The sequence below is a fragment of the Mchenga conophoros genome, linkage group LG6 (assembly GCF_057382185.1).
Source record: "Mchenga conophoros isolate Kocher_MC1m ecotype Shallow Benthic linkage group LG6, M_conophoros_male_GT1.1, whole genome shotgun sequence".
Classification (NCBI taxonomy): domain Eukaryota; kingdom Metazoa; phylum Chordata; class Actinopteri; order Cichliformes; family Cichlidae; genus Mchenga; species Mchenga conophoros.
In genome coordinates this window covers 15,541,659-15,569,403 of record NC_140531.1, presented here as the reverse complement: position 1 = coordinate 15,569,403, position 27,745 = coordinate 15,541,659, and the positions used below count along the sequence as shown (strand labels likewise).

Here is a 27,745-nt window from a genome sequence, read left to right as displayed (position 1 = left end):
CCGCGGCTGCTGAGTGACCCCCCCCCCCATCTGGGACTTTCCTCAGCTCTTTCTGGGACAGTGGCGCGGCTGCCCCTCTGTTGGTCTTCCTTGGTCTCTTGTGTTCTGGGGGCCTCTGGATGTCTGGAGTTTTGATCTCCTCCATACCTGCTTCATGCCCTGGAGGACGGGGCTGTGGCCCCCCCACACCCTCTAGCAGATCATTACATGAAGGAACCTTTTAAAAACAAGTGTGTTCATGCTCACAGGTGTACACACGGGTGCTCACACACACAAACTACACCCTTTTTACCTTAAAGCACACTGTGCGCTGTCGATCTTACTTGCTGCACAATAATGTTTAATATTTAGTATTTACTGTTATATTCCCATAGATCATCATGATGTTGTTTATTCTATTGCTCTAGTCTTCTTCTGCTTGTTTGCTTTTTTTCCTCAACAGGTGATCCAGGAAAAGAGAGGGAAAAAAAGGTGATGAAGCAAATTTTCATTGTCTTTTCTCTCTCTCTTTTCTCCCTTTTCTTTCCCTCTCCTTCCATTAACTTTCTTCTGAACTTTTCTTCTTGTCCAGTCTGGCCTGATTACAATAACTTAGAATAAAAATAACTAATAAAAGAAAAAATGAAAAAGAAAAAAAAAACAATGTAAGATGGACAAGAAAAGTTCAAAGCCATCAGGTGCTCAGTTTAGAAAAAATAGAAAAGAAGAGGAGGAGAAACGAGCAAAAGATACAGGTAAGCAGATGTGTCATTGGCAGGTCATCCTGAAACAATCAGAATCAGAATCAGAATACTTTATTAATCCCTAAGGAAATAATGTGGATTACAGTTGCTCCAAAAAGAAATGGTAAAAATAGTAACAGTAACAGACTAAACTCCAAACAATACATTATGTTACAGATTTTAATATTAATTAGTCATTGTCAATTGTTGATTTGTCCTGTTCTCATTGTATGACGAATTATGATGGCTGTTTGGTAGCCGTTTGCATACAATGCATACTTCCTCTCTCTTCATATGTGTGTGGGGCAGAGGGAGTGTTCGCCCGGGTGCCAAACAGGCTAGGACCGCCACTGAGTGCAATGTTTATACAAAAGGCAACACAATCAGAAATTGGAAGTAACATACAAACACTAGTTTATGTTAATTCTTTTACCCATTAACCCCTGAGGCTCTTTTCCAAACGGAATGATTTCTGTCATATTTTAAGCTACTTGTAGAATAAAATCACTGAGTGTACATTAAAATTAAGTGAATGCGGTCTCTCGCTGTATACATCATTACTGATATACACTGAGTTGTGAAACTCATCATTAAGAATAGACTTGAGGTCTTCAAATCCTGTCTTTATTGTGGAAAGAATCAAGAATGCAATCTGTCATGATTATCAAGGATAAACAAGTCAGTCCTTCAGCCGATTAGTCAAGCCGAGCGCAATGAGAAGCTTCTGGTGAAATGCTGGTATCCTTTCCTTATGGACAGGCCAGTCCAGAATGCAACGTGAACGTAACATTCCTCTGCGGAGGAAGAGTGAGTGAAACAACTTGTGATCGTGCACATCCTGAAGAAAGACCAGGATGACTGAGTCCCTGCTTTCTTCGATGACTTGTTGAAGTGCATGATAGACTTTAAATCTGGTGACAAGAAAGAGAAGACATTGTGCTATTAAACAATATTATCCGACTAAGATAATTTTGCAACTTTTGCAATAAATAAATGACTGTTTGATCTCAAAATTATAGAGTTAGTGTGTGAACATGTAAAAAACAAGCAATTCGGAGCGCTTAAATCTACAGGTGAATAGGGACAAGTTCTACATATTGCTTGAAATGAACTACTATTGCTTTAAAAACACTATATGAAAGGTGTAAGTGTACTGATTTTTAATCAAAGGAAGGAGAATTTGATAAAACTGCCTTGCACATCACCATTTTTTTTCTTGTACTTAGCTTTCACCTGATACATAAAGTCACAATAAAGCATAATCTAGTGTATGTTTTATTTACCGTCTACACCAGGGATCTTTGAGGAGACTTTCGGTGACGACAAACATGATTTTTCTGGACTTTTTCATATTTGTCACAATGGATTCCACCTGTGACATGCCAGCGACTGAATCTCGATCCTCTAAACAAAACTGGCACTTTTCATTCTCTAAAGGGACCAACCTCCTCTCCACCCAACTGGAGTCTTCCTCCGTACGTATGACATAAGCGTCGTACTCATATTCTCTGCCTTCGTCAACTTTGGCATCACTGAATCCTAATGTGCGATTGATCATTATGTTCCAGTAAAAGTGGATCCTCCAGTCATGAAACCGCACCGTGAGTGCGGTTACAATTAGCAAGATGACGGCTGTGCTGCTCACTATGTAAAGAGTCTGAAATGGGGTCATGTCTTTGCAAGAAAGGGGGTCGAAATCCATGATGGAGTGGTTAAAGTAAGCTCGTGGAGTGTTGCACACATACTCGTCCCTGACATTTGGCACACTCGTCGTATTTGTGGTATTCAACCACGTCACGAACCACAGGATGCTCTCGCATGTGCAGTCGAATGGATTTTTGCCCATGATAAGCTGGGTGAGGTTGCTCATGGGAGTACGAAACACTTCAGGTCTCACGCTTGTGATCAAGTTCTTCTCAAAACGTAATACCTGCAGCGACTTCAGGTCATCGAAAACAGAGTCCTTGAGATTATTTATGAGATTGTTGCTAAGGCTTAGCTCCTTGAGGTGAGTCAAACCTTTCAAAGCCTTCAGTGGGATCTCATCCAGTCCATTATAATCCATCTGTAAGGATTTCAACCTCTGCGCATCTTTGAGAAACAACACCGGCCCACCAAGGTTGGCACTCTTCCACAGTCGGGCCAAGTTGTTGTGCTGGAGTTTCAACACCTTTAGGTTTACAAGCCCCTCTAGCAGATTGTCTTTGATGTTAGCAACATTGTTGTTGCTGAGATCCAAGACAGAGAGGTTGGTCAGGGGTTTGAATGGAGAGTGATCTAGGTTTAGGGCTAAAGCTTTAAGACTTCTCCCCAAAGTCAGGACTCTAAGGTTGGGCACATTAATAAAGGAACTGGAGCTTAGGTCAATTGACTGGAAGTTATTGCTCATGTGAATTTCCTGAACCTGATCTAGGCCTTCGAATTCTCTGCCTGTCAAAGTTTGCTTGATATGGTTGTAATCTAGAAGAAGAACAGTGAGGTTTCGCAAAACAGAGAAGCTTCCGGGATTGATCTGCGCTATATTTGTATTTATAAGATTTAGCCATCTGACTGGTGAATCTGCAAGAGATGCTAAGGTCTTGTTGGTGATGTTTCGGAGTGACGGACAGCTAATCCAGCTTATGTCAAGTTTTTTAAGACTTTTTAAGCCTGCAAAGGTGTGCTCTCCGATTTCCCGGATTGCAGTCCTCTGTAACATCAAACTCTCTAGCATGCCTAATGGCTGGAAAGCAAAATCATCAATAACTGGGGCAGCGGTACGACCTTTCACCAGTGCTTCTGTAAGTGCCAGTTTTTTCAATCTATTGAGCCCCTGAAATGTCCCATTGGTTAGGTGCTTAATGTTATTGTGCGACAAATTTAGAGTTTGAAGTTTAGATAGCCACTGAAATGAGCCGTCTTCAATTTTACCCATGCCATTACTGGACAGATCCAAGAAGGTTAGATTTGTCTTCTGCAGTCCTGTAAAGACTTTGTTTGTGACCATGACTAGACTCATTTTCCGAAGAGAGAGAGCATCGATGGCTGTCCCAGACAACTCTGAGCACAGTTTGGAAACCATCAGAGTTCCCAAGTTAACCCCATCCATGATTAAAGTGCGCAGGCCTGAAATGTGCTGAAAGCAGCCGGGCTCCAACTGCAAACAAACAATCACAGAGATTTTTTTTAGTGAGACGGAAAAAGGAAACAAAACAGACAACCGAAAGGAATGTGCTACAGTAACTCTACTTTCTACTGCCAGTTCCGATTTTGATGGAATTTCATTTCCCATTTCTGGATTAAACAAGTTTCTTACTGTTTTTAACAACACAGATGACAGGTTGAGGACTTGCAGAGAGGATGAATGGTCAAGAAATGAAAAGTCATCTTTCTTCAGAGTGGTGAAGTCATTGAATGCCAGGCTGAAGTTCACCAGGCTGGGCAGCTGAGGCTGGGAGCCGAGCTTGGGTGACTGCAGTTTGTTTTTAGAAACATCTAGAAAGGTTAGGTTCTGTGGATTATTAAAGAAGAGGGAGACAAGAAGAAGGGTTATTTAATGCTGTGCACAAGAGGCAAACAATTGATCCACAGCATATGTCAGACAAAATTTCATAAGCAGCACTTCTCTCAGGTCACAGGATAGTTTGCTCCATCTCTCTACAAAGACAGCTCACATATGCACCATCCATCCATTTCATATTAAAATTCCTCGGCTCTTTGTTTTTTTTTTATTATTGTTTTTTTTTTTTTTATTTTATTTTTGGTGGTAGGTGGAATTTACGTTACTCATGTGTATTACTTTTGCAGGACAGTCCATAGTTATTAGGTTTTAACTGTTCTTACTTGCCTTTATTTCCATTAAGTACAAATTAAAGAATGGCAGAGGAACTCCAAAGGGTCCCCCCCCCAACACCATCATCGTTCCAATCATAAAGAAAGCGTCCCACATTTTTCACTGGCTCTAGTTTTCCAAAGTTAACACTGCAGGGCGGATGCTTTTTTGGTCAAAATGTCTGGCTTTTTTATCTAGTGGCTGTGAAGAAACCAGGAAACATCAAGTGCAGGTTACAATGTCCGTGTCTTTTGTTGCAGATGCATGCAAAACTGAGAGAACTACACGTCACCACAAAGATATAAGTGGTGCAGATTTTGTAATTTAATGGAAACAACCATTAAAAAAAGGAAATACGGCTACAATGAAGACTGGCTGAAGCAAGCGGAAAAAGACTGTCAGACTTTGTTGGGGTGGGGTGAGTCACGCATATGAAATATGTGGCTTGGAAGAAATGCGCTGAGCAACAGATGCATCCCAGCTGAAAAGATGATTGGAAGGCAGAATCCGTGATGAAACAACAGCTAACAACTGCTGTAACAGTTAGTTTAGAAAAAGTTGATATGTGTATTTAATAAGACTGGAAAAAAAAACGCAGTAACTTTCACTTCCTGCTAATCATAGGAAGTTCGGAAAATCGAACTGAAATTAATACACAAACCTCTTCCGTTTACATTTGTGGGACTTGATTTTTGAAGCTATATGTGGCAAAATTTCTCTCTCTCAGAGGAAGTAGGAAGCTCCACATTTCCTCACACACACACATACTCTTTACCCCAAATTTAATTTGTTTGGATACCAACACATCAGTAGATATCAAACAAATGGCAGCAAGCTTTGGGCAGCAGGCTGTATAACCTAAATCCATGACCTAACCTAACCTAAATCCCCAAAACACTGATCACTGATGATTTGTATGATAAAAAGAAAACTAACTGAAACAGAGCTGTCATATTAATAATGAGGAGCAAACGTACAGTTTTTGGCCTTGAAATATAATTGAGTCAAGCAATAATTAGTCATCTAAGTGATCCGACACATCAGTACCTGCAGTGACGAGAAGGGTTCTCCCTGCAGCTTTAGTCTATTACTAGCCAAGTTCAACGATGTCAGTCGGGTGCAGTGGCTCATATCTCCAGTCTTCAGCAAATGCACCTGATTGTGTTCCAGGTTCAACATCTGCAGCAGAGGCAGTGTTTGGCACAAACCCGCGTCCACCTTGGTGATGCTGTTGTAACCGGCGTCGAGGTGCAGGAGGCCCGGGTACAGGCTTAGTGACAGCGGGGTAATCCCTCTCAGTATGTTGTGGGACACATCCAGGCTGGTGATGTTCCTGGGAAGGTCTGAAGGGATCGCACTGAGGCGGAGGCGACTGCAGTCAGCTCGGCCGTCTTCCACATAGCAGGAGGTCTTCTTCTCAGAGGCATCGCAACGGTACGGTCCCGTCAAAACACAACACGTGACGAGGATCCATGACAGGAGACGGGAACGATGGGCGCACATCATTTCAAAGACCTTTAAAGAAGAGAGAAGGGTGGATTTGCATTCAAATTTGTTGCTGGGATGGTAAGACTAAAGAAAAGGCTGAGAAGCCCTCTGTGGAGCTGGGTGGAACTGAGACATGTTTTTCTTACTTTTTTTTTTTTTTTTACTTTCCTCTATATTAATAACAATTATAACTCTACATAATTTGTTTATATAAAAATATAATATTTGGTATACTGGGAAAATTACAAAAACAATGTACCAACGATTTCAATTGTGACACTACACTGTAGAACTAGTAAACACTGTTGTGCAAAAGTCTTGGACCACCCCTCACTTCTTTATACAAGTAGTTTACTTCCAAGGAGCCAAACATTCTTGGGCAGTAGTTTACTAGACTTTGCCTGCAGTACAGGCTGGATAAACCTGAATGGAAAAATAAACAATAAAAGATCACGAGTCATGGATTGACCTCCACTGAGCCCAGACCTCAATATTACTGAAACAGGGTGGGATCATCTCGACAGAGAACAGAACAAAAGGCAGCCAACATTCAAAGAAGAGCTCTGAATGTCCTCCAAGAAGCCTGGAGAACTTTTCCTGAAGACTACCTAAAGATATTAGAAGAACGATGATCATACCAAATATTCACTGTCGAGCTCGTTGTTTTTACCTTTTCATGTTTCAATAAGTCGCGGCAACCTTTTCGTATTTCCTATCAAAATATAAAGAGATGAGCGGTGGATCCAGCCCTTTGCGCAGTTCTGTAACTTTGAAAGCTTTCAAAAATATCCGCCCTCGTAATTACAGGGTGACTACAGCGCTCCCACGCTGACCTTACAAGCACACTAATATTTTGAATGCAGTCCATACAGATTTCTTACCAGATGTGAACATTGCACAATACCTTCGACAGTCAGAGTCCAGACAGAAGATTCCCCCTGCAGCTGCACGGCTTCTGTCGCTGAACGCACACAGCCACAGCGGCGCTTATGAGGAAATGAAACTGTGGTTTCGTTTCTTCTTCGGTGGTGGGTATCCACTGGAGAGCTAACCATTTCACGCAGGCGGATAGCCACAGATATTGAGATATTAAGTTTGCATAAAATTTATATGCATCATATCCTACACTCCAGAGACACGTCGGGTGATTTGACGTCTAGTTTCCGAACAAACTTTTTGGACTTGCGTGTAGACCGTAGACAGGATTCAGGAAGGCGTGGTGTAAACAGGTTGAACAGGTTGAGTCAGCCGGTCGTCTATTATGTTCGTGCCTTCTGAAACATTTGTCGGTGGTTTCATATATTAAACCGGGAACCGTTTCTTTAAACATGTTTAACATCCGCGGTGAGTTAAACAGCGACTGAGATGCGCCTGAGCAAATACACTGCTGTGTAGGAAAAGTGTCGTAAATATGTGCAGGTAACAACAGACAGCTGTAGTTATTTCTCTTTTTCTTTTAGGCATCCTTTAAATTAATAGTTAATTATATTTATTATGTTATAAGTTATTAAAACAAAAAAATTGTTACTTTATATTTATTTAGTTAGTTCGTTTTTTTTAGGATATGAAACTAGTCAGATGTCATTTAGGTAGCTCAAAGTTTATATGTGGTACTCTAAAACGCACACTTATTATAGTGACAGGACCAGAATAAATACGAGGTTTTCACTATCCAAAAAAAAAAAAACAACTGCTGCTTCTCTTTTAAGAGGAGTAGCATCTTATAGCTAAGCACTTGTTATAGCAAGTGAACCACACACCTGTGGGATATGGTTTCCCTTACCCTGATGAGGTTTCGATTTGGGGTCACAAACACAAGGCCTGGGTGCCAGAATAAGCTCTGCTAAGAGTCCAATCCAACCCACTGCATAACTTTGGAAAAACTTAATTTTGAACTTTCAACTGTGTTTTAAAGCTTTTCCTACATGGCTTTTCCCTCATGGTCATTCATACATGTAATATTCTTTATTTTGGTATCAGCCAGGCTCTGCTCTCTCATCTTCAGCTAGTTCAGAATGCAGCTGCCCGACCCTTGACAGGCACTCGTAAACATGAATATATCTGTCCAGTCTTGGCTCGTTTATACTGGCTTCCAGTACGTTGTAGAATCGATTTTAAGATTTTCTTTCTTGTTTTTAAGTCTCTAAATTAGCTGTGACGGTTTAGCTCTCAGACCTACTCTCAGGTCAGCTAATAAGTTGCTTGTAGTTGTCCCTAGAAACAAGCTAGGGCCTTTGCGATTGCTGTGCCCAAACTTTGGAACAGTCTGCCTCTTCATATTAGGATCTCTCCAACACTTGACATTTTTAAAAACCCATCATCACTTAATTGTGACTGGGCTTTTGTGTGATTCTTTGTGTGTGTTTGTTCTGCTTTTTACTTTTTTACTATGTACAGCACTTTGGTCAACCTTTGTTATTTAGAGGCATAAACACAGTCATTTAAGACTGTGTTTTTGTTAAGTTATATTTAAGAGTACACCCTAAACAAATGTACAGAAAGCACACTTTACAGTTTCTCTCTCTCTGCTTTAATTTTATTACATTTATTCACAGAGTATCAAGTTCTCCCTGATTGTTCCGAGGCCTGCAGGAACACTGCAGCGTACAAACTGACATCTCATTACATGACCTGATATGTCCTTATTCAGAACGACAGAGAAGTGAAATCTTGTTGTTGTAAATCTGAACTTGGTGTTAGTAACCACTGGAGGGCAGTAAAACGCTGCTATTAAACCATGAGCTTAAGTAATGCTGTGCTGTTTGTTGGTGGGCGCTATGAGTCCTCTTTCAGGGTACAGCACATATTTATAGTGACAGGTCTTTCAACAGAATGACACAACAAATGTCAATGAGCCTGTATTATACAGTTTGTATGCATCTTTGTGTTGGAGATTGCATTACACATACTGGATAATGTGCTAAAATCTATGGATTTGTTTCTGTTTTGCAGGGTGCTTTAATTGAATATATTATCTGACCCCACATAACTTTTCTTCTTATTATTCTATTAGAAAATAGAATAATAAGAAGTCCTTTTGGTAGGGACCCAGAACAACACAGTTCAGAACGCAATCATATCTACACTATGGACATAAATGAAACATCAATGTTATTTCACTCCTGACTCTTGCAACCGATGACACTGATTATATTTATTTTAGTTCAAATTAATTATTTAATGCAGGGAGTCAAAGATGTATGACTTCCACCAGAGATGTACAGTGCAGGTAATTTCATTTTAAAGTATAAGTTACTATGATTGCAGCTGTAGGCTGCAGCTAAGTGCATTACATAGGCAGTCCAAATACCTATAAATCTGAAGGTAATCACCATGGCAGGCCTTTAAAAGGTCAGCAGTGATAGAAAATCAGAAATTACTTACAGCTGGTGTAAGTTACATAAAAAAAATTAAAAGCAATAATGTTAGATTGACAATTATTCTTTAAACTGAATTTCACTTGAGATAAAAACCTTTATTTTTTTTATGGAAGCATAAAGATACAAGTGCCAGTTGAGCCAAAGCATTTTCATTATCTTAACATCAATTATCATACTGCGGGGGTTGCATGTCCCATCTTTTGCCATACAACACTGCCGTAGTTCAAACCTGCAATGAAGTGCTACTGAAATCGTTTTCACTGAACTTTAAAAATATTTTTTCCTGTATTTTCAGCCATCATTTAGTTTTTTAACTGTGGTCTGAAAAAAAGAGGAAAAAAATGGACCAATCTTAAGAATTTTCACTGTGAGCGTGTTAACATTTAGCCTCAGAGAGCTGCAGCTGTGCACTTTCTGGATTTATAGTATCATAGAACTGCATACATAAGTACTATCTTTTAAATGTGGAGATAGCAACGTGCGATTAACATCTTAAATCTCTTAAACTCCACAGACCGTGTCAGCGTTTTTCCTGTCTTTTTCATTTTCCATCTCTCCTGCACACTGCTAATCGATTAATTATGCAGAGATGGATGAAGGAAGGTCACTGACCCTGCAGCAACATTTTAACACAGCATGTTTACTCTGTCTATTAACTGGATTAGTGCTATGGATGAGGACAGCTGTGTTGCATGAAAAGGAGGAAACATTACATTGCTTCAGTTTGGAAAAAGAAAAGCCTTCTTCTCTCTGTAGTCAGACCCGAAGATATGTAAACACACCATTCTCTCACCTCCCTTTTCTCCTTCATCCCCCCCTCAGATTATTGGGCTGCAGAGCAGGTACTTCCTGGAACAGACCTGAGGCCACTGATTGGTTTACCCCACCACTTAAGCTGAGGCAGCTTACAGGGCGTTGTGCCAACTCCTGGATTGCTGAAGACCTGCAAAAACTGAAGACAGCTGGCATGGTCAGCACTGTGGTGGTGCTGGTGGAGGTCAAGCTAGTAATGCAATAAATAAAAGCAGGAAGAATAGATTGAAAGGATTCAGCAGGGGGGGGGGGGCAGGAATAGGGGCAATCAAATGAAGTGAGATCAAAGGCGCATGGAGTGGAAAGGGCTGTGATGAGAACAGGAGCCTCTGCCATAACACCAACTAACTCATGAGATGCACCTTGATCAGCTCGCGAAGAGAAGAAAAGTAACCATCAGGTAACCATCTGATTCTGACCAAGAGGAACAACTTGGCGCTGGAATAAGGGATTAAGAATAAGGAGAAGCACCCCTACTTACCTGTGGACAGTGACAGGCGTTACTGTACTTATTTCACTTACTGTTGCCAGATTGTGGCCGGTGCGTGTTGTGCGTACGCGTGTGATTGAATGCACTCATGCAAAAGGGATAATTGGTGGGAGGCAACAGCTCCATCAGTGGGAGTATGTGTGCGGCTTGGGTTAATCTCCTCTCCCTCATTTATAGATTGAGTCTCCGGAGTGTTGGAATGCCCTAACACAAAAGGTGAGTTTCCCCTCTTGGCTCTTCGCTGTAGCGGTTGTTAACCTGTGCTATGTAATTATGTCAACAGCTTTAACTCACAAATAAATCTTCATCATCAGCGTGTCCAAACCCTCACTACACACTGACTGAGTGACACCTGTGCTTTGGACATCCATTTATTTACTCCCAGAATATGATTGTGTGCGTAGTTATAGGGAGTTGCAGTCTTATAGCAGCATACTGCCATTGTTTGGTGGACATGTGTGGACTTAAAAAAGACAAGCAGTGTTACTTTAAGTCTTTGTTAGCCTGACATTTTTAGCAGCGATGGGATAAATTCTCACAATAGGTGAAGTGGAAAACTGGAATGAAGAGATTTTTTGCAGAGAGGAATGGGGAAGAAGGGAACGGCTAATGCACATACAAGGAGATGTGCAGGCGGTAGAAGCAATGTTGTAGCATGTTCCCTCTGCAGAAAAAAAAAGACACTGCAGCATATCTCCCCCTCCCCAATTTGCTGACCAATGATGTTTGGAGGTCAGACTCCCAGCTCTGCTGTCAGCCCCATGACATACAGCTTGTTCAGGAACACACCTTAAAGGAAGCGCGGGGGAGGGGGGGCAAATAATCACAAGCAAAATATATGCACATATTTATGCCATCTGCTGAGAAGCTAGTGAGCAAAAATGTGCAAATATATGCATTCAGCATACTGTTACCCAAAAAATAAAGCTGCTCAGCACGGATGACTGCATGATGTGTCACCCCGCACAGAAACGGCTGTTTTGTCTTCAGTGCAGGAAAACGAGCAGCCGATGTCAGACGACAGAGATGTGGCCAGATAATTTTTGCACGCACTTGGAAACTCAGATTTTTAACAGTTTTGTCCTTATTTTGACTAAAAAGAGTGCTGTTGAGGAATAAACAAAATAATTACTGCATGTGAGTGTTTCTCATCAGTGGCTAGTGCTCACTAAGTGCTTACTCGGGTCTGTTCTCACTAGAAGTAGTCCCCGGGGGTGACAGGACATCAATACTGAATTGGAATCAGCAGCATGGATCTACTACCATACTCTTAACTCTTTGCAGTGTGCAGTGCAGCTCAGTGATATTCAGTGTGTAAGAGGCACAGTTTGAATAAAATGCCAGACATATGCATGTATGGATTTGAAGGACCTGAAATCAGCTTCTTGTTTTTAGAAATCTTTTCCTTTTTCTAATTTTCTTTCTTTCACATTTGAATTAATCTCTATTGATTTTTGTTCTTATCCTCAGTTACAGTGTTAGAAAATGTTCTGTTATTTTATGCGTGGCCTAAAATTTGCAATACACCTTCCATCTGGCTCGTTTAAGGTGGAACTTTTGTCTGAGTCAAAGTGAGTCATCTCTCTCAGTGGCCCATAGAAAACTGCAGATGTGGGCCACATTTAGACCAAACAGCAGTTACTGCTGTCTGGGCAGTGAGTCAGCATCAGAGGTTTGTTTGTCCACGTACTGAACACCTGTAGGTCGAAACAGTAGTTAAACATATTTTGAAGAACTTGTCTTAGGGCTGTAGTTGAGAAGGTAAACTGGCAGTCATGTGATAATTTCACATCTTTATCACTCTGTGTTACAATAAAATAAAAAATTAGAGCAGCTTTAAGGAATTAAAAATTGGCTGTGGCTTTCCTTTTAAGCAGACTTACTGATAGCGTGCAGCTTTTTCAGGCTGATCTGAGAAAGCATGTGACGCGATCTACAGCAAACATTTTTATTTTTGCCTACAGCACAAACAGTGCCCGAGCTGACCCACGACCCAAGTTTTCCAAGGTTGTGAGCCTTTCTGTGAAGAGCTGAGACCTGAGCTTTCTCTGTGTGATAAATGCTGTCGGACATGTGGCCTTTTCAAAGAGAGATTACACATTTCTAGCGCCAGCCTTAAAGTAAAGGAGGCAGCCACAGCTTTGTTCCAACACCTTAAGCTTTGGCAGTCTTAACAACCCAGCCTGCCTGTTATGTTTAGCAGATTGCACTAAATGCCTTGATTTAAAGAGCCAAGCAGACTGAGTGAGTGCTGAGAGTCAGTGGTTTGCTTTTATGTTAAAAATAGGGCATTATATTTAGAATACATTTTTTTTCAGTCTTGTTAATTCTAATGTAAGAGCACAGTAAAGTCCAGCCACCTGCAGATCCTCCTTTAGTATTTTTCATGTAATTAATGTGTAATTACAATATAACTAATGTCCAACAGGGAAGATTGTCCTAAAACAGAAAAACAACGGGAAAAAACAATTTAGGCTCAACGCAGTAATTACTACATGTCTTATTTTCAGCTGATAAATTAAATAAAATACTTTCATTCACTGCTGTGTGAAGTTCATCCCCTTTGGGCTAAACACACAAATATTTTTTCTGGGTCATGTGGTCAAAACTGATTTAGCGATTTAGGTCTCTTTTGATGTAGCAGAGCAGCAATGTTACCAAAGAAGGAAGAGGGAGTTTCAGGGGTCACATTCCTCACACCGGAAAAAAAAATGGACAGACTGCTTTACTCCTAATGCAACAGAACCAGAACGAAGGACACTGAAAATTGAGAGCAAAAGTATTTTGATGAACGAGATAGTCAATATTTGCTGACAATTCTGTCTGCAGTTCTCCCTTTTTAGGCAAACTAAAAGTAAGCACTGTTTTTTTATACACAAAACACTTTGCCCTTTTGCTACTGTTTGCATCCCCTTGTTGGTCTCTGAATGAACTTAGACATTTTGTTTGGTCGCCTAGTTTTCAAATCCCACTGCAAACTGTGCGTTGTCGTGATTGCGACTGCACACTTGTCTACCAGCACCATCATGTGTTTGACCTGTATTAGTCTCCTCCTGTTGGCTTCTAATAAATATCCCTGCTTCCCCCCCCCCCCCCTGGTTTGATAGGATTAATCGAGCCATTACTTAATTACAGGCTTGAGAAGAAGCTGAAAATCTATGAGGAGGATTTACAGCTCTTCCCATAAATCAAGGACAGATTTTTTTCATAACTGCTTTCCACTAACAGGATCATTAGCAAGGAAATGAAGGAAAGAGCTGGTGTTGCTGCTGATTCTGCTATCCAGGTAGCATTTCCAATGCTGGTCAGGAGTATTACAGTAATTACTCACTGTTAGAATGTGAAAATGGTTTAATAAATTTATGATTAAAATGTTCAATCAGGATTAGTAGCTCTAAATTGCAAAAAAAAAAAAAGCAGTGCAATTGTTCCATCATACTGTAGGCTTAGACTGTAGACTTTTGGCATAATGGTTCACTGCTACACTCTCATTGCTTGCTGAATTTGTAAATAATTACCTTACATTGAACTCAGAGACCAAGGATGGGGTCTCATTACAAATGCAAAAAAGTTTTGAAAAGAAATATTCAGTATTTGCTAAGTTAACACAACATCTCTACTACTGACTATTGATGGTGTAAACACTGCTTTAGAGTTGAGATCATGTCTAAGTATTTCTATACTCTGTTAGCAACCTCTTTTATTTTACCATGTAGAATAGCAGAGAGTTTGGTCCATGTTGGCCCAATAGCATCATGCTATTGCCGCACATTTGTCTGCCACACATCCACGATTGTACTGAGATCTGGTGACTGTACATTTGAGTACAGCGAGCTCACTTGCATGATCAACAGTTGATGTTTTGAGATTATACTTCTACAGAATATTATACAACGCATTTTAAAGATAAATGATCCAGTTAGCAAGCTCCTCAGAGGTCAGAGGAGAGTGGCTTGAGTTTTTCAAGCTAATGAAGGCAACAGTAGCTTAAATAAACACAAGTTACAAACAAGGTATGCAGAAGAGCATCTACAGCAGCAGAAGACCACACAGGAAACCGAGGTCATAATTTACACAGGTTCATGAAAATTGAAAAATAGAATATGGGAAAAATGGTGCCTGGGCTGATGATGATCAATTTCTGCATACACAACATAAAGACACGGATCAATCCTGCCTTGTATCAACAATTCAGGCAACTAATTGTAGTGTAATGACGTAGGAGATATCTTCTTGGCACACTTTGGGCTCCAACTTGTTCATGAACACACCTTAAAGGAAGCAGAGGGGCGGGGGCCAAATAATCACAAGCATAATAAATGCGAGTTGTTTAAATCCCGCAGCCTACTTAAGTATTGTTGCTGACCATGTCTATCGCTTTTTGTGACCACAATGCACCCATTCCCTGCTGGCTGCATCGTCATGTCACTGTCATATCATCTCAAACTGGTTTGTTGATCATGCAAGTCACCAGATCTCAGTACAATTGTGGATGTGCGGCAGACAAATGTGCAGCGACAGCGTGATGCTATCGTGTCAATATGGACCAAACTCTGCTATTTTACATGGTAAAATAAAAGAGGTTGCTAAAAGAGTTTGCAAACACTTGAAATGTTTATGCCGTCAGTAGTTAGTAGTAGAGATGTTGTGTTAACTTATCAAATATTGAATATTGAATATTTCTTAAATTGAACTGTAATAAGACCCCATCCTTGGCCTTTTGATTACAATGTAAGCTAATCATTTACAAAATCAACCAAAGACTCTCCAAACACTCAGGCTCTGAGCTGAGAAGGGGTGTCTATCCTCACTAAACACTTAGATGTGCGAGGAATGGCTAACTATGAGCCAGCTGGCATCCCCACTTGCCAAGCACCTCTAACTATCAGTCACTTTTCATACTTTCTACTTCTCCATACTCTCTCAGTGCACTTGCTAATAGTCCATTATCTTCTTTTTTGTCAGGGTCCCCCACCCAGCTGCACATCTATCAAGTTTGCTTTTGTATTTGTTGGTTCTCATTTCTGCATCGGCTCTGCCAACTGGCATATACACAAAGCTTGCATCAGCAACCGGCCACATTTCGCAGCACCACTTATCAATCCACTCAGCAGTCACACAGGAGAGGCCTGGCTTACCCACAGTGAAGAGTAGAGAGGTGTATTAGAAATGTGTTCCAGAGAGTCTGTCAGCAATTACGCTTAGAAGACGCACGTGGGAAACATGAAGAGGTAGCTATGTTGCGTAAGGAGCACAAGATAGTCTGCCGTCCTTTCATGCCCTGATAAGGAAAAGGAGAGAGGTGGATGCGGTTCCAAAGGTTTCAAATGTAAGATTGTGTGTTTCAGTATCAGGGTTAGATCAGATTTAATGGTGTTGCAGTCTTCATAACACTGACAAGACAACAATTACACATGCATGTGATTACTAAGTATTAAGTGTGTGTATTAATCTGACACTGATGGAATGCCATTCATTTTTGCAGGCCTATCATAAATGAAGGCACTGAACAAAACACACATAATGATTCACTTTATTGCTACCCTTTCAGGAGTGTCACCAGTGTCATTTCAGTTCATCCTCTGGACACCATGGAAAGGTCTTCCAAACCTAATGGCTCATCTGTTCAATATTTAGTCAGATATTTCAGTCTGGACCACAGCAGACCTGCTAAATAACAGACTAACACTGATTCACTCAATAGAACTGTGCTAAAGAGCCTATTCATGTATTATCATGGCTAAAAAAAGAGATAGGCCTATTAGGACTTAATGATTTCCATAATGATGGGTTAAAGGGTGAGGATAATTTGGTTATTCAAATTGGGTGAAAGCTGAACTTTAATCTGCCTTAAACGTTTATTACAATATGAGAAACTTACCAGCATTCAGAGTGAAAGAGACATAAGATCTTTAATATCTTGATGACATTGCCTAACATGTCCAATATTTGGCTATTTCCTTCTAGAAAGCATGCTATTCCTCATTTTAAAAGGTTATCTCTGTATGTCAGCTGTAAGTTTGATCCCCCTATGTAGCATCACACAAATTAGAAGAGGGAATGATATAGACAGAAGTTAGTAGTTATCTTAAACGCATCCTTGTGCCCTGCTGCGGTAATTACAGTGTTAATTATATAGCTACACCCTCTGTTGGCCTCTGATTGCTCAATAGCTGCTAAATCATAGTTTAAGGAAACACAGCTAGTGCCTAACTTTGTCTCTGTGAATTGTAGTGCCGGGAAGGTAGCGTATCCAAAAAATGGCAAGCGAAAAAATAGTCCAGGATGTCAGGTGTTGTAGAGTTTGATGGCCATAATGAACGACTTCCTGTGGCATTCTGTTTTGCATTGTGGTGGAAGGAGTCTTTTCCTGCAAATGCTGCTGTGACTGTTCAACATGCCACGGAAAGGGTGTATAGCATCCAAAAATGTGCTTAACTTGGACAGCATCCTCCTTTCTGACACTGACATCAGAGAGTCAAGCTCTACAGCCACGATCCTACTCGGCCAGCAGCAGTTTGTTGATGCCCCCGACCCGCAGTCTGCTGCCCGTGGACACCACAGACTCAAAGCATGCTGAGCATCATCCAACAAATATTAAAAGACCTCAGCTTCTTCAGAAATAGAGATTGCTTTGGCTTCTGTGTTTTAAGTTAAGTCCAGTATTGTTTTATTCTATTCATTTATTTGAATGAAAACAGTTCCCTGTAAGATGAGTTTATGAGAGTGGAACCTGGGGACAGTACCATCAAAACAATTAGTGAAATTAGCCTAAAAAGCTCAATAGTACTGCAGAGTCAGGTCTAACAATCTGTAGCTTTGGCAATTTACACAATACACATAGTCATTTTATCCGTTGTTGTTATAGGACATATTGATTAGTGGACTTTTTGAAGACTTCACAAGCACCGCAAGCAGACCAAAGACACTGCCGGGAGCATTTCCAAACAGCTACAGATAGATTATTAAAGCCACTGAGTCAGCAAATTCATTTGGGAGATCTATTACAATACTGAAAACACGTGCATGGGAAATCTTGCAGAAAATTAATTTAGTCCTGCCTCTTTTCCCTCTGCCTCCAGTCTGACTGTGTCAAACATCTTCAGCACTATTGGATTACTGGTAATTGCAAAATATCAAAAACCGAGTCGGCAGCGGTTTTGTAGCAGTATGCTACAAAAAGTGAGCCATGATTGATTTTATCATCCAAATGGCAATAAGAGTCTGAGAATCTGCCTCCGAGTGAGCCTAGGTGAGAATTTATGGCCGAGGAAAAAGGCTGAAATGCGTAATCTGTTTAATTAATTCAAAATATAATAAACATGATAGTGTGCGTTGGTTATGCTCAACATTTCACATGTCTGCAAAATATTTTAATTCAATTACATTTCTGCATGCAGCAACATGCTATCAAGTATAATTTTGTTATTATGGCATCAACCTCTGGTTCCCCTCTCGTCCTCTGAGCTCTTCACAGTCCTTTATATTGCTATTATATTTCAATTCTCTGGTATTCCTGAACTTCTCTCATGCACCATTTTACTACTTTATTCAAACTGAAGAGTCATGAGTGACACTGGCTTTCACACTGGGCAATGCTCACTCTTTCTGACTGATTACAGCACAGGAGCAGGGCAGAAGCCAAAGTGCTGGGTTCACGGTAAATTATACCATCAACTGGATGATTGATGGGAGGCGGAAAGATTTTTTTTCCCCTTTTTATTCTATCTGTGTAAGGTGGAAACTGACTCTTGACCAAGTAAAACACAGCTAAAACACAGCTAGCTTGATTAAGATAGTTATCTGACTAACTGCAGTCACGCTGGGTAAAATAAATAAGAGCAAATGGAAGTTAGGGGGTCAAAGATTTACTTTAATACTTGAGCTGTCTCTAATGACTCTGCTAAACAGAGAGAGGACGTAGACTTCAACATCATCGCCCTCTTACAGATCTGCTTTGGCATTTCACCTGCTCAGCTCTTAGACATCAAAGTAAGTCAGGAATAGAAGTGAAAGTAGCATGATGTCATTCCCAGACAATGTCCTCCTGTACTCATACGCCATGCACTCATTCTGTACCACTTCTTTAACACTGGCCAGACGAGTGGACCTCAGTATCAGCTGTTCCAAATGTGGATCTCTTTGGATAGCAATGACTGAAAGATGTGACAGAGTGCCACTGTTCAGATAAAAGAGTCATTTTCTCACAAGATCAGTGTGCCACCCTGCTGTCCTTTGTCCCGTGGGCTATTCTGAGAGAGACTGCGAGGGTGCTTTTAGTATACACTGTATGTTAGGGCTATATATTTATTTATATACATTTATTTATATAAAAACATCAGTAGATTATGAGGGTGTCTTGTGGGAACTTTTATGTATTTTATTTAGAATGAGTTCTACAGTATGATGTAGCTGTAATCATGAGAAAATGAAACAGTTGCAGTTGTTTAAAGGTTAGGTACAGGGATACTCTGTGTGACGTGCAGCGTGTTGTCTCCTGGCTGTGGCCAGCTTCAGTGTGTCTTGTATTTAATGTCAGTATTTGGAATGCATTTAAGACTTTACTAAATGAACGATGCACTATGAGAGCCACCCGCACTGAGGATGATTCTTGAACGTCAGTGGAGACTGGTAAGGATTCTTGCAATTATATTCATTGACCACTTTGTTTGAGTACATCTGTTCATCTCCAAATATCAAAAAAGCCAATCATATTGCAGTAATTCAGTCCATTTAAGCATGTCAACATGTTCTGTTGAAGCTCAAAGCTTTAAAGAAAGGTGATTTAAGTGACTTTAAATGTGGCGAGGTTGGTTAAGCTACTGGCTTACGTCGGAAACTGCTGATCTGCTGGGATTTTCTCACACAACCATCTCTATGGTTTATAGATAGTGGTCTGAGAAAGAGCAAAAAGAAATCCACCGAGCTGGAAAAAAATGCTTTTGTTGATCCCAGAGGTTCAGATGAGAATGGCTACACTGTGTCAAAATAACAACTTGTTACTGCCAAGGTATGCAGAACAGCATCTCAGGGCACACAGCCCATTGAACCTAAAAGCACCAACACATGTCAGCTAAGAACAGGAAACTGAGGCTACAATTTACACAGACTCGCTGAAACTCGCTGAAACCTACCACCAGGTGGGCATTCTAGCCTAGTTATTTCATTTCTATTACTTGAATCTTTAAAGTCCATAGCCTCTTCCCTCGGTATGTCTATACCTGTACCTCCTGTGGATCTCTGCATACCAGACACAATGTATCATCATCGTCTTCCCTGGCCCTGTAAGAATGCATGCCTGATAGTATGCCAGCGGATAACATATCACCTATAAAAAGGAACCCTCTTGACCACAGTAACAGACAGTAAGGGCTGCTTTTACAGCACATGAGTGCTGGTGATAAAAGACCGAGCAGATGCCTGCATACACGCGCGCTCACAGAAACACATATGCACACATACACACTAACAGATGTGGTCTTGCTGACACCTCACAAAGGTCAGCCATCAATAATGCTCTAAATTCGTACAGCTTTCAAGCTGACAGAAGAAAGGGCTCTTTATGGATGTGCTAACGGCAACATAACACCTCAGCTTTAACGCTGCTGATGAAATGCTGTTAATGTGATTGAAGTTATAAGATGACACAAATAATAATCACTCTTACTGAAGCATTAAACAGTGAAAATGTATCAGAAATGTGCAGTATAGTAAAGAAACTCACTTGAAAATCAAATTCAGACATAGTTTAAACATAAATTTGGCATCTAAAGATGAAAACCCTGCATATAATGTTTTCAATAATTTCCATATTACTAGAAAATTAGAACAACTCAAATTTTTGGCTTTGTGTGTGATTCTGTATCAACTCGCTAGACCATGTCTAATGGCCCTCAAAAGGTTTTTAAGAATTTATGAGCAAAAACTGCTTACGTTCACTTTAGAGTTACAACACATCTGCAGTCTATGTCTCTGTTACACTGAGACCTAAATAGATAAATAGACCAGCCACAACAAAGAGGTATTAAATTAGATAGATAGATAGATAGATAGATAGATAGATAGATAGATAGATAGATAGATAGATAGATAGATAGATAGATAGATAGATAGATAGATAGATAGATATTATTGGACACATTAAAGACAAATTATTAAATGTGCATAAAGAATATCTTCTGTTGGCTATAAAGGCCTATAGTAGATCAAGTTTATATATTATTTAATAGCTGGGTGTGTTCGGATGGGGCTGGGGGAAATGCACTTAGCTTCCAAAGTGAAGCCAATGCAGCAGTGCCCTAAATAGGCATTCTTTTCTAACAGCCACCAGGGGGTGACACCTGTAGTTGCATAAAAGGCTTCAGATCCTACAGAAATCTATGAGATAACAGCACTCTCCCTTTACCTCTGTAAAAACTGACTTGTGTTGCATGTTTTGGGGCATAATGAAAAAAACCTTAAGTCCGTTTTGTAAAGTCTGGTGTCAGAGAGGAGGATTATATTATGTGACTGACAAGTCATTAGCCAGTGAGCGTATAAAACAATTAAAACTGACCTGTTTTAATTGTTTTATGGCCTAAAGTCATGCATGAAGAGTGTAGCCACTTTGAGCATCTGTAGCTGCTGGCTTTCTGCTAGATCTCACCTTAGATAATTTATCTAAATTTCAAATGCAGGACCACACCTCGTACACTCCCCTTCTGCTTCTCTGTCTATATATCTATATATGACGCCCCTGCACTACAAGCTACGAGTTTGTTCTCATTTTTGTTCCTCACCCTCCCTCTCTTTTTCAATTTATTCACTTCTCACAAGTGCATGTGTATCTGCCCATCCCAAGAGCCGACGCCAGTCCCCTCCAAGGCCTTTTCCAAACCGCAAAACAGGTAGCTAGCATTAGCTGATGACACAGAGCTCAAAACTAATATCCAAATATGATCATCAAAAAACCTAGATGGTGCATGCCAAAATGTCAAACTTATGACCAGGTGATGTCATAGTGGACATGTGCATCTTTTATATACAGTTTATGGTCAGCACTCAAATAAACCCACACTATCACAGCAGAGTATTTCCCGATAATTAAAAGATTTCGCTGCCAAATAATAATAATAAAAAGTAGAAACAAATGTATCTAGAAGCAAATACCTACAGCTCACGGTAGGGACATGGTAGCTAAAAGAACTCATTTAAACCTACAAGCATGGTGATGGACAAAATGCTACCAGGACAGCATAGATATAAATCTTAACACAGCTTCAAAGTTATTCCTAGCAAACATCTATGAATCATTTCTTATTTAGGCTTCGAGCCTTAGCCTGTGTCATGGTCTAACCATTAAAACAAACCGTCAGCACCCCGCCTCATATCTGAGGTCAGTCTATTGTGTGTTTCTGCTGCAGATAGAAGGCAAAGTGACACTTTCCTGTTGGTGAGCCGTACACAGGCCTCCCGTGTGCTGTGTGTGTCCTCTGCAAACACTGATTGAACCGCGGGCGTTGCCATGGCTACACGCAGACCCAATGAGAAGCTCGCGGTAGACTGTTGCTGAATGAAAATAACAGAGGCCATTTTGCGAACGAAGCCAAGACATCATTCACTAATAACGAAAAACGGAAACGGAGGCAGAGCCGGTCCATTTCTGGACTGACGCCGCTTCTCTTCTCCAGAGTCGCTAGGGTCGGGACTGCGGCGCGGCTCGCGCATGTAGTCGAGAAAGAAAGGCAGGCGGTAACTTAATTGTGCCGCCTTCTCCTTGGAGTGTCTTAAGGAGAGGGGACAGGTTATTTTCACCGCATTGCTGTCCGAGGCCCAGTGACCCCCCGGGAGAGAGGGAGTAGCCTTCAGTCAAGGTTGGCACAACATCCATGCGCGTTGAAAACAGGTGTACGGTTTCATCACACAGTAGCTCCCGAAGCTTCACGGTGTGTGTCACTTCTGCGCCTGTCCGAGGACTTCACTCGTTTTATATGGAAAAGACATGTTATTAGACATGTTTCGGGAATTTGTCCGGTGAGGTGGCAGCTGTGTTAAGGTAAGTACACACTACCAGTTTGTTGTTTAAAAAACACAGGGGGGCTATATATTTATCTCTCCCCCGCGTCGCTTTTAGCAGCTGCACCAGCAGCAGCAGCACTAGATCTGACCCTCGGCTTAATTTCGTGGTGTTAGAGCTGGTAAACAAGGCTATTTGGGTTGTTTTAACTGCCTTACAAGCAGTTATGACCCTGCAGTTGTAATTGACGAAACTCGAGAAAATGAATTAGCTTATGCGGTCGGGTCGACTCGGTTTCCATTTAAAGTGCATTCCGGTGGACTGGTGTCTCCAGTGCATTAGAGGAAGATGCGGTTGGGACTGGGAGGATGATAAATGACGAAACCACAAGCTTTTAAGCTTTACAAAGAATATTTCTAAAACCGTAAGGACCGACATTATGAGAGCAGTGTGGGAAGAACATGCAGCCTCCTGATAGTTGTAAACATGAACTGAAATATCCACGTTTAACCTAGATCTTAAACGCTTAGGATAATCTCTATTGTTAGCTTGCACTTGTGCATTGGTCAATACAGTTTCCCGTATGTGTAAGAAAAAAGGATATAAGCGTATAGCAGATATTTATTTTCTAACTGGACGAAGAACATATAACTTATTTGGTTTTATGATGATAATAGTAACACTGTTACCCTGCAATTCTTTCATTTCATCTTGTGTGTAATATGTAGAGCAATGCTTCTGCGCAGGGCCACCCTACAGTCATCACTGAGTTGCAGTTTTTCCTTATTCCTGCTTCCTGAGTTCACATTCATCTGCCATTAAAGCTTTATCAGTCAGTCTCTATGCAGATAGGAAAACTCATCTGCTGCCTTGCTGTCTGACTTCCTCAAAGCCATTGCTGTCCCAGTTCAAAACAAGCAAACAAAAATAAAACGGATAACACAGCTTTTTCTGTCCAGTCTTCTAACTTGGTTAAACGGATGATGTAATGAGGGGCAACGGATAGTATCCGTAAGATGCATATGAATGCTGGATGAGCAGGGAAAATGGGGATGTGTCCAGGATGCACAGACTGTAACACTATCACTCCGGGAACCACATACCACTCCCAGTGAGGCCTACCTTTCTACCTGCCTTGTGAGTGTCTTTTGCTGTGTGTGTGTGTGTGTGTGTGTGTGTGTGTGCCTTAGGCCATACTGGCCGGTGTTTCTGATGTTGTCTTTCTTGTATTTCTGTGACTACACACTTCTGTCTCTGATGAGGAAGCAGCGGGCAGGATGCAGTGTGACGAGCAACAGTTGGCTACTGACTGTTTCGCAGAGGACCAATAACAGGGACTTAAATATACACTCATAATGAGCAATCATAGCATTTTTGATTTGATTAATGGCCAGAGAGCCCAAAACTAAGTGTCTCTGTTGCTAACTCAGTTGCACCTGCTAGTTTAGAGTTACTGGGAGAGAAGCTGTGTGGTGCATGTGTGTCCGAGAGGGAGAGAGAAAGAAAGAGGATCAAGGCAGGTTGTCAGGGAATGGGCGAATGTGATACATTTTCTTCTGAAAGTACAGAATGTAGCAGAGGGGGTTACTATCACAGTGGCCTTTATTTCACTCTATCATTCTCTCACACTCATTTTTAATTTTCCCATGTCTATTCTTTGTTTTGGTGCCCTCTCTTTTCTCATTGTATCCTCTGCTCTGCTTCCTCCTTTATCTCCCCCTCACTGTGCCCTTCTCCAGAGTCTGATGTCATGGCTCAAGTAGTGTTTGAGAAGTGGTGTGTGCCTGCTCCCAGAGCCCATTAACAATGTCCTGTAGCGTGCATCATAAAGTGTCATGCTGATGACTTTTTTTTTTTTAAAATCTCATCTGCTGAGCCACTTTTATCTAAAGAAATCCTCTTTTTTGCACAGTAATCAGTAATTCTTTGTTACTGAACCAGAGATACTTTATTCTGACAAATAAGCTACACATTGTAGCACAAAAAAAGACTTGATACGGTCCTGCATTGGAATCATTTTTGCTTAGTTATCTGGCTGTGCAACAGAGACGGCCCCAAAAAGCTGCTGTCGAGGCCAAATGCTGATTGTGGTGTGCAATGTAGTTGAGTTACCACAAAGACAAAGAAAAGCAAAAAACAACAGAGATGAAAGAAGCATGGATAGGAAACACAAACAATGGCTGTGATGGACAGTTCTGATTCTTTATTAGTCCTACTCCATTGTAGAGACGTTCTAGTAGATCATGACTTGACAGTGGCCAAACCAAAATGACTAACATGAGTGCAAACAAGAGCCCACATTACCGGTTGTTCCACATATTTTTTACACTGCCCCCTGGAGACAGTACACAGCGACAGCACACAGATGCAGGTCAGCCAGCCTCTGTTGCACCTGCGGATGACCATACAGGGACCTTAATCCCACCCAATATGGTTTGCTTAGTGGCAAACTTGTGCATATGTATGTGATGTGTAATAATCAAATGTGTAAAAATGGCAATATCTGATCTTATAAAATGGACTTGAACACATTTTTCTGGCTTTGTGAAAAACCTCTGCATCTATACACCGCTAGGGATGTTCAAATTATACTGTATCTGGAAAATTAAAAGTCTAAAAACTTACACTGCAAGTTGACAAGTATATCTTCACCTGTATTTCCAGCCAAGATCTTTCCCTAATTTAATCCTTGCACGTCAATCCTATTTCAGTCATGAGGCCTTTTAATCTATTTCAGTGGTTGTAAGAACAACCACAGGTTTCTAAATATAAAGGCTAAACACAGAAAGTAATACACAGCCAGCTTTGTTAAACAGCAGAAACACTAAGCCTCTGAGTACACTGAGTGGGCCTGCTATACCTCTGTTACACTTCATGTTATTCAAGTCCTGCCAGGTGCTTTCAAATTATGGTAAATCTAGAAAAGTGGACCAAAAGCCCGTGCAACACCACAGTTACTTGCTGTGGTCACATCCAGCTTGTCATACATCAGATTAAGCCCCGTGTATCCCTATATCATTAGGGGCTGAGGCCTAACCCCACTGACAAAGGGCAAAATGCAGGGCACACCCTCAGCAAGTCACTATACCGTCATAGACAGGGCTACCACATGAGGCAAACATGCACGCTCATACATATGACAATTTTAGAATTATCTACCAACCTAGTATTTGTGTCTTTGAATTGTGAGAGGAAGCTGGAGCAACCTGAACAAAACCCCAAACGGGGACAGGGAGAATGTGCAAACTCATCACGCAAATGCCCCCATCAGACCAGCTGGTTCAAATCTAGAATCGTCTTTGAGAGGGCCAACCAGTACAGTACTTGGCCACTCAAAAATGGCCAGATCTGAATGTATGAGTTATACTGAAGGAGTTCACAACACCAGTTATGTAATACATGTTTAAAAAAAAGTTTGTAGAAAAATAAATATTATTAAACTATTATATCTCTATTAAAGAGCACGCTGCTTTGTGAATATGCTTTTCCTTTTTTGATCTTCAGATTTAAGTGTTTTCCAGTAAGTGACACTTACTACATGCGCAGCTCTTCTGCTTTTTATATCCTACCACTTACTTAACTGGGAATGGCAGGGCCTTGGAGAAGCTGATAATGAATTAGGTGTTGAAACTGTACGGGTGAGAGCATGTCGACACGGCTACTGTAGTCCAGAGTGGCTCATAGGTCAAAGTGTCGGTGCGTTTGAGTGTGAGTTTGTGTCAGTCACTATAAAAATAGTTTGCTTTGGTACTTTAATAAGATCATTACTAAGCTGCTGCTCTGTCCGTTTACTTTAAATTAGGGCTGCTCGATTATGGCAAAAATGATAATCACGATTATTTTCACTGAAATTGAGATCACGATTATTTGACGATATTTATTTAACCCTTTAAGATCTACCATAGAACCAAGTCCGCCAGAGCTTATAATATTTTTTTACATGCTGTAGTGCCATTTGTGGGAGCATTTCAAGTTGCTATACATCAATACAACTGTTATAGCCCATATTTTAAAAATGTGTATGTATTAAGTCCATAGTAACTACATTAATTGCAAAAAAGTGCAATAAACTACAAAAAAATTGAAAATCGTTTTTGTTTTTTTTTTACATATATTTCTACTTGGAGAAATTTAAGAGGTTTATCCCTCAAAACTTTAAATACAAAAAAGTTGCAAAAAATAGTTTACAACAACAGGAAATTTATTTTGAGTGTCTTCATAGTTTTATTTTTGGAGATACAGCAATTTGTATATACTGCAGGAAAAACAAAAAAACAATCCTATGATGCAAATTTGCAAAGAATGTGCATGTGCATCAAAATAAACTATTTCCAGCAGTGCAATTCGAGTTCTAAGGCCTACAAGTAAAAAACTACATTTTCCGCGAAAATGATGTCACTTGCGATAGTTCGGTTGACGTCTTTTTCAATGTGGGAAGTGTTAAGAACAGCTGATCGGATCGGCAAAGCGTGTTTCTGGAATATTATGTTTTTGTTCCTGCAAGCGCTTTTTATGCAATTTTTGCAAAGCTATATGTGGAAGGAAACCGTGACCTAGGACAAGCTGATGGCATACGATGTAAGTACAACTCCTCTGGTTTCATATGGAAAAAATTTTTTATTGTGCTAGCTTAGCGGTTCAGGTTCTACAGGGATTTAAAAATAGTTATACAAAACGAGCATGCTGCTCTGACCGGCTTTAAAGGGTTAACAATAACAATGTATTGAATAATGACTTTAAAAAATAATATAAAATAGTGTGCAAATACTGATAACAGTGCAAATGTTTGCAATAAAAGAAATAAATGAAAAATGTAAACTTTGCAGTGTTGCTCTGTGGTGCAGCTACGACACCATAGCAAAGTTTACACACTGTGTCTACTTGATCCACGTCTGACTCCGCGAACCCATAATGTTTCCACACCACTGAAGTTTTTTGTTTTTTTTACCTCTCTTTTCAACCAACGGCAGTCCACTCCTCTCCAAATAACTTCTGCTTAGCTTTCCGAGCTTCCCTCGGGTCCTCTTAATTGTTGTGACGCGTGTT

General features: G+C 40.6%; 2 protein-coding genes across 18 annotated transcripts in view; one reads left to right on the top strand and one right to left on the bottom strand.

Annotated features, from left to right (window-relative positions):
- Nucleotides 1-231: 231 nt before the first annotated feature.
- tlr3 (toll-like receptor 3) lies at nucleotides 232-13,726 on the bottom strand. 3 transcript variants are annotated; one of them, XM_085276435.1, is made up of 6 exons: nucleotides 10,195-13,724; nucleotides 6,926-7,068; nucleotides 5,581-6,048; nucleotides 4,018-4,212; nucleotides 2,006-3,858; nucleotides 236-1,633 (listed from the first exon to the last, which is right to left on the bottom strand). In XM_085276435.1, the coding sequence occupies exons 3-6, from the start codon at nucleotides 6,037-6,039 to the stop codon at nucleotides 1,402-1,404; spliced, it is 2,739 nt and encodes a 912-aa protein (XP_085132561.1). In that variant the 5' UTR covers nucleotides 6,040-6,048; nucleotides 6,926-7,068; nucleotides 10,195-13,724; the 3' UTR covers nucleotides 236-1,401. The 3 variants fall into 3 exon arrangements, with proteins under 3 accessions (XP_085132559.1, XP_085132562.1, XP_085132561.1); XM_085276433.1 differs by having other exon boundaries at nucleotides 232-1,633; nucleotides 6,903-13,726; XM_085276436.1 differs by lacking the exons at nucleotides 6,926-7,068; nucleotides 10,195-13,724 and adding an exon at nucleotides 6,692-6,874 and having other exon boundaries at nucleotides 235-1,633.
- sorbs2a (sorbin and SH3 domain containing 2a) overlaps nucleotides 10,498-27,745 on the top strand; it is a 64,156-nt gene continuing 46,908 nt past the window's right edge. For 6 of the 15 annotated variants that reach the window (XM_085276426.1, XM_085276422.1, XM_085276425.1 and 3 more), the window contains exon 1: nucleotides 22,134-22,738. The gene's annotated coding sequence lies outside the window, so the exon portion shown is untranslated. Of the gene's footprint in view, nucleotides 10,615-10,720; nucleotides 10,921-22,120; nucleotides 22,739-27,745 lie in introns of those variants that run through there. The other 9 variants (XM_085276429.1, XM_085276424.1, XM_085276430.1 and 6 more) reach the window with 7 other exon arrangements.

Coding starts and splice junctions, on each gene's coding strand:
- tlr3 (XM_085276433.1), bottom strand. CDS start 7,076: ATGGTTAGCTCTCCAGTGGATACCCACCACCGAAGAAGAAACGAAACC. Junction 3,859..4,017: donor CATCTGTGTTGTTAAAAACA/GTAAGAAACTTG, acceptor GTTTGTTTGCAG/TTGGAGCCCGGCTGCTTTCA. Junction 1,634..2,005: donor AAAGATCCCTGGTGTAGACG/GTAAATAAAACA, acceptor TCTTGTCACCAG/ATTTAAAGTCTATCATGCAC.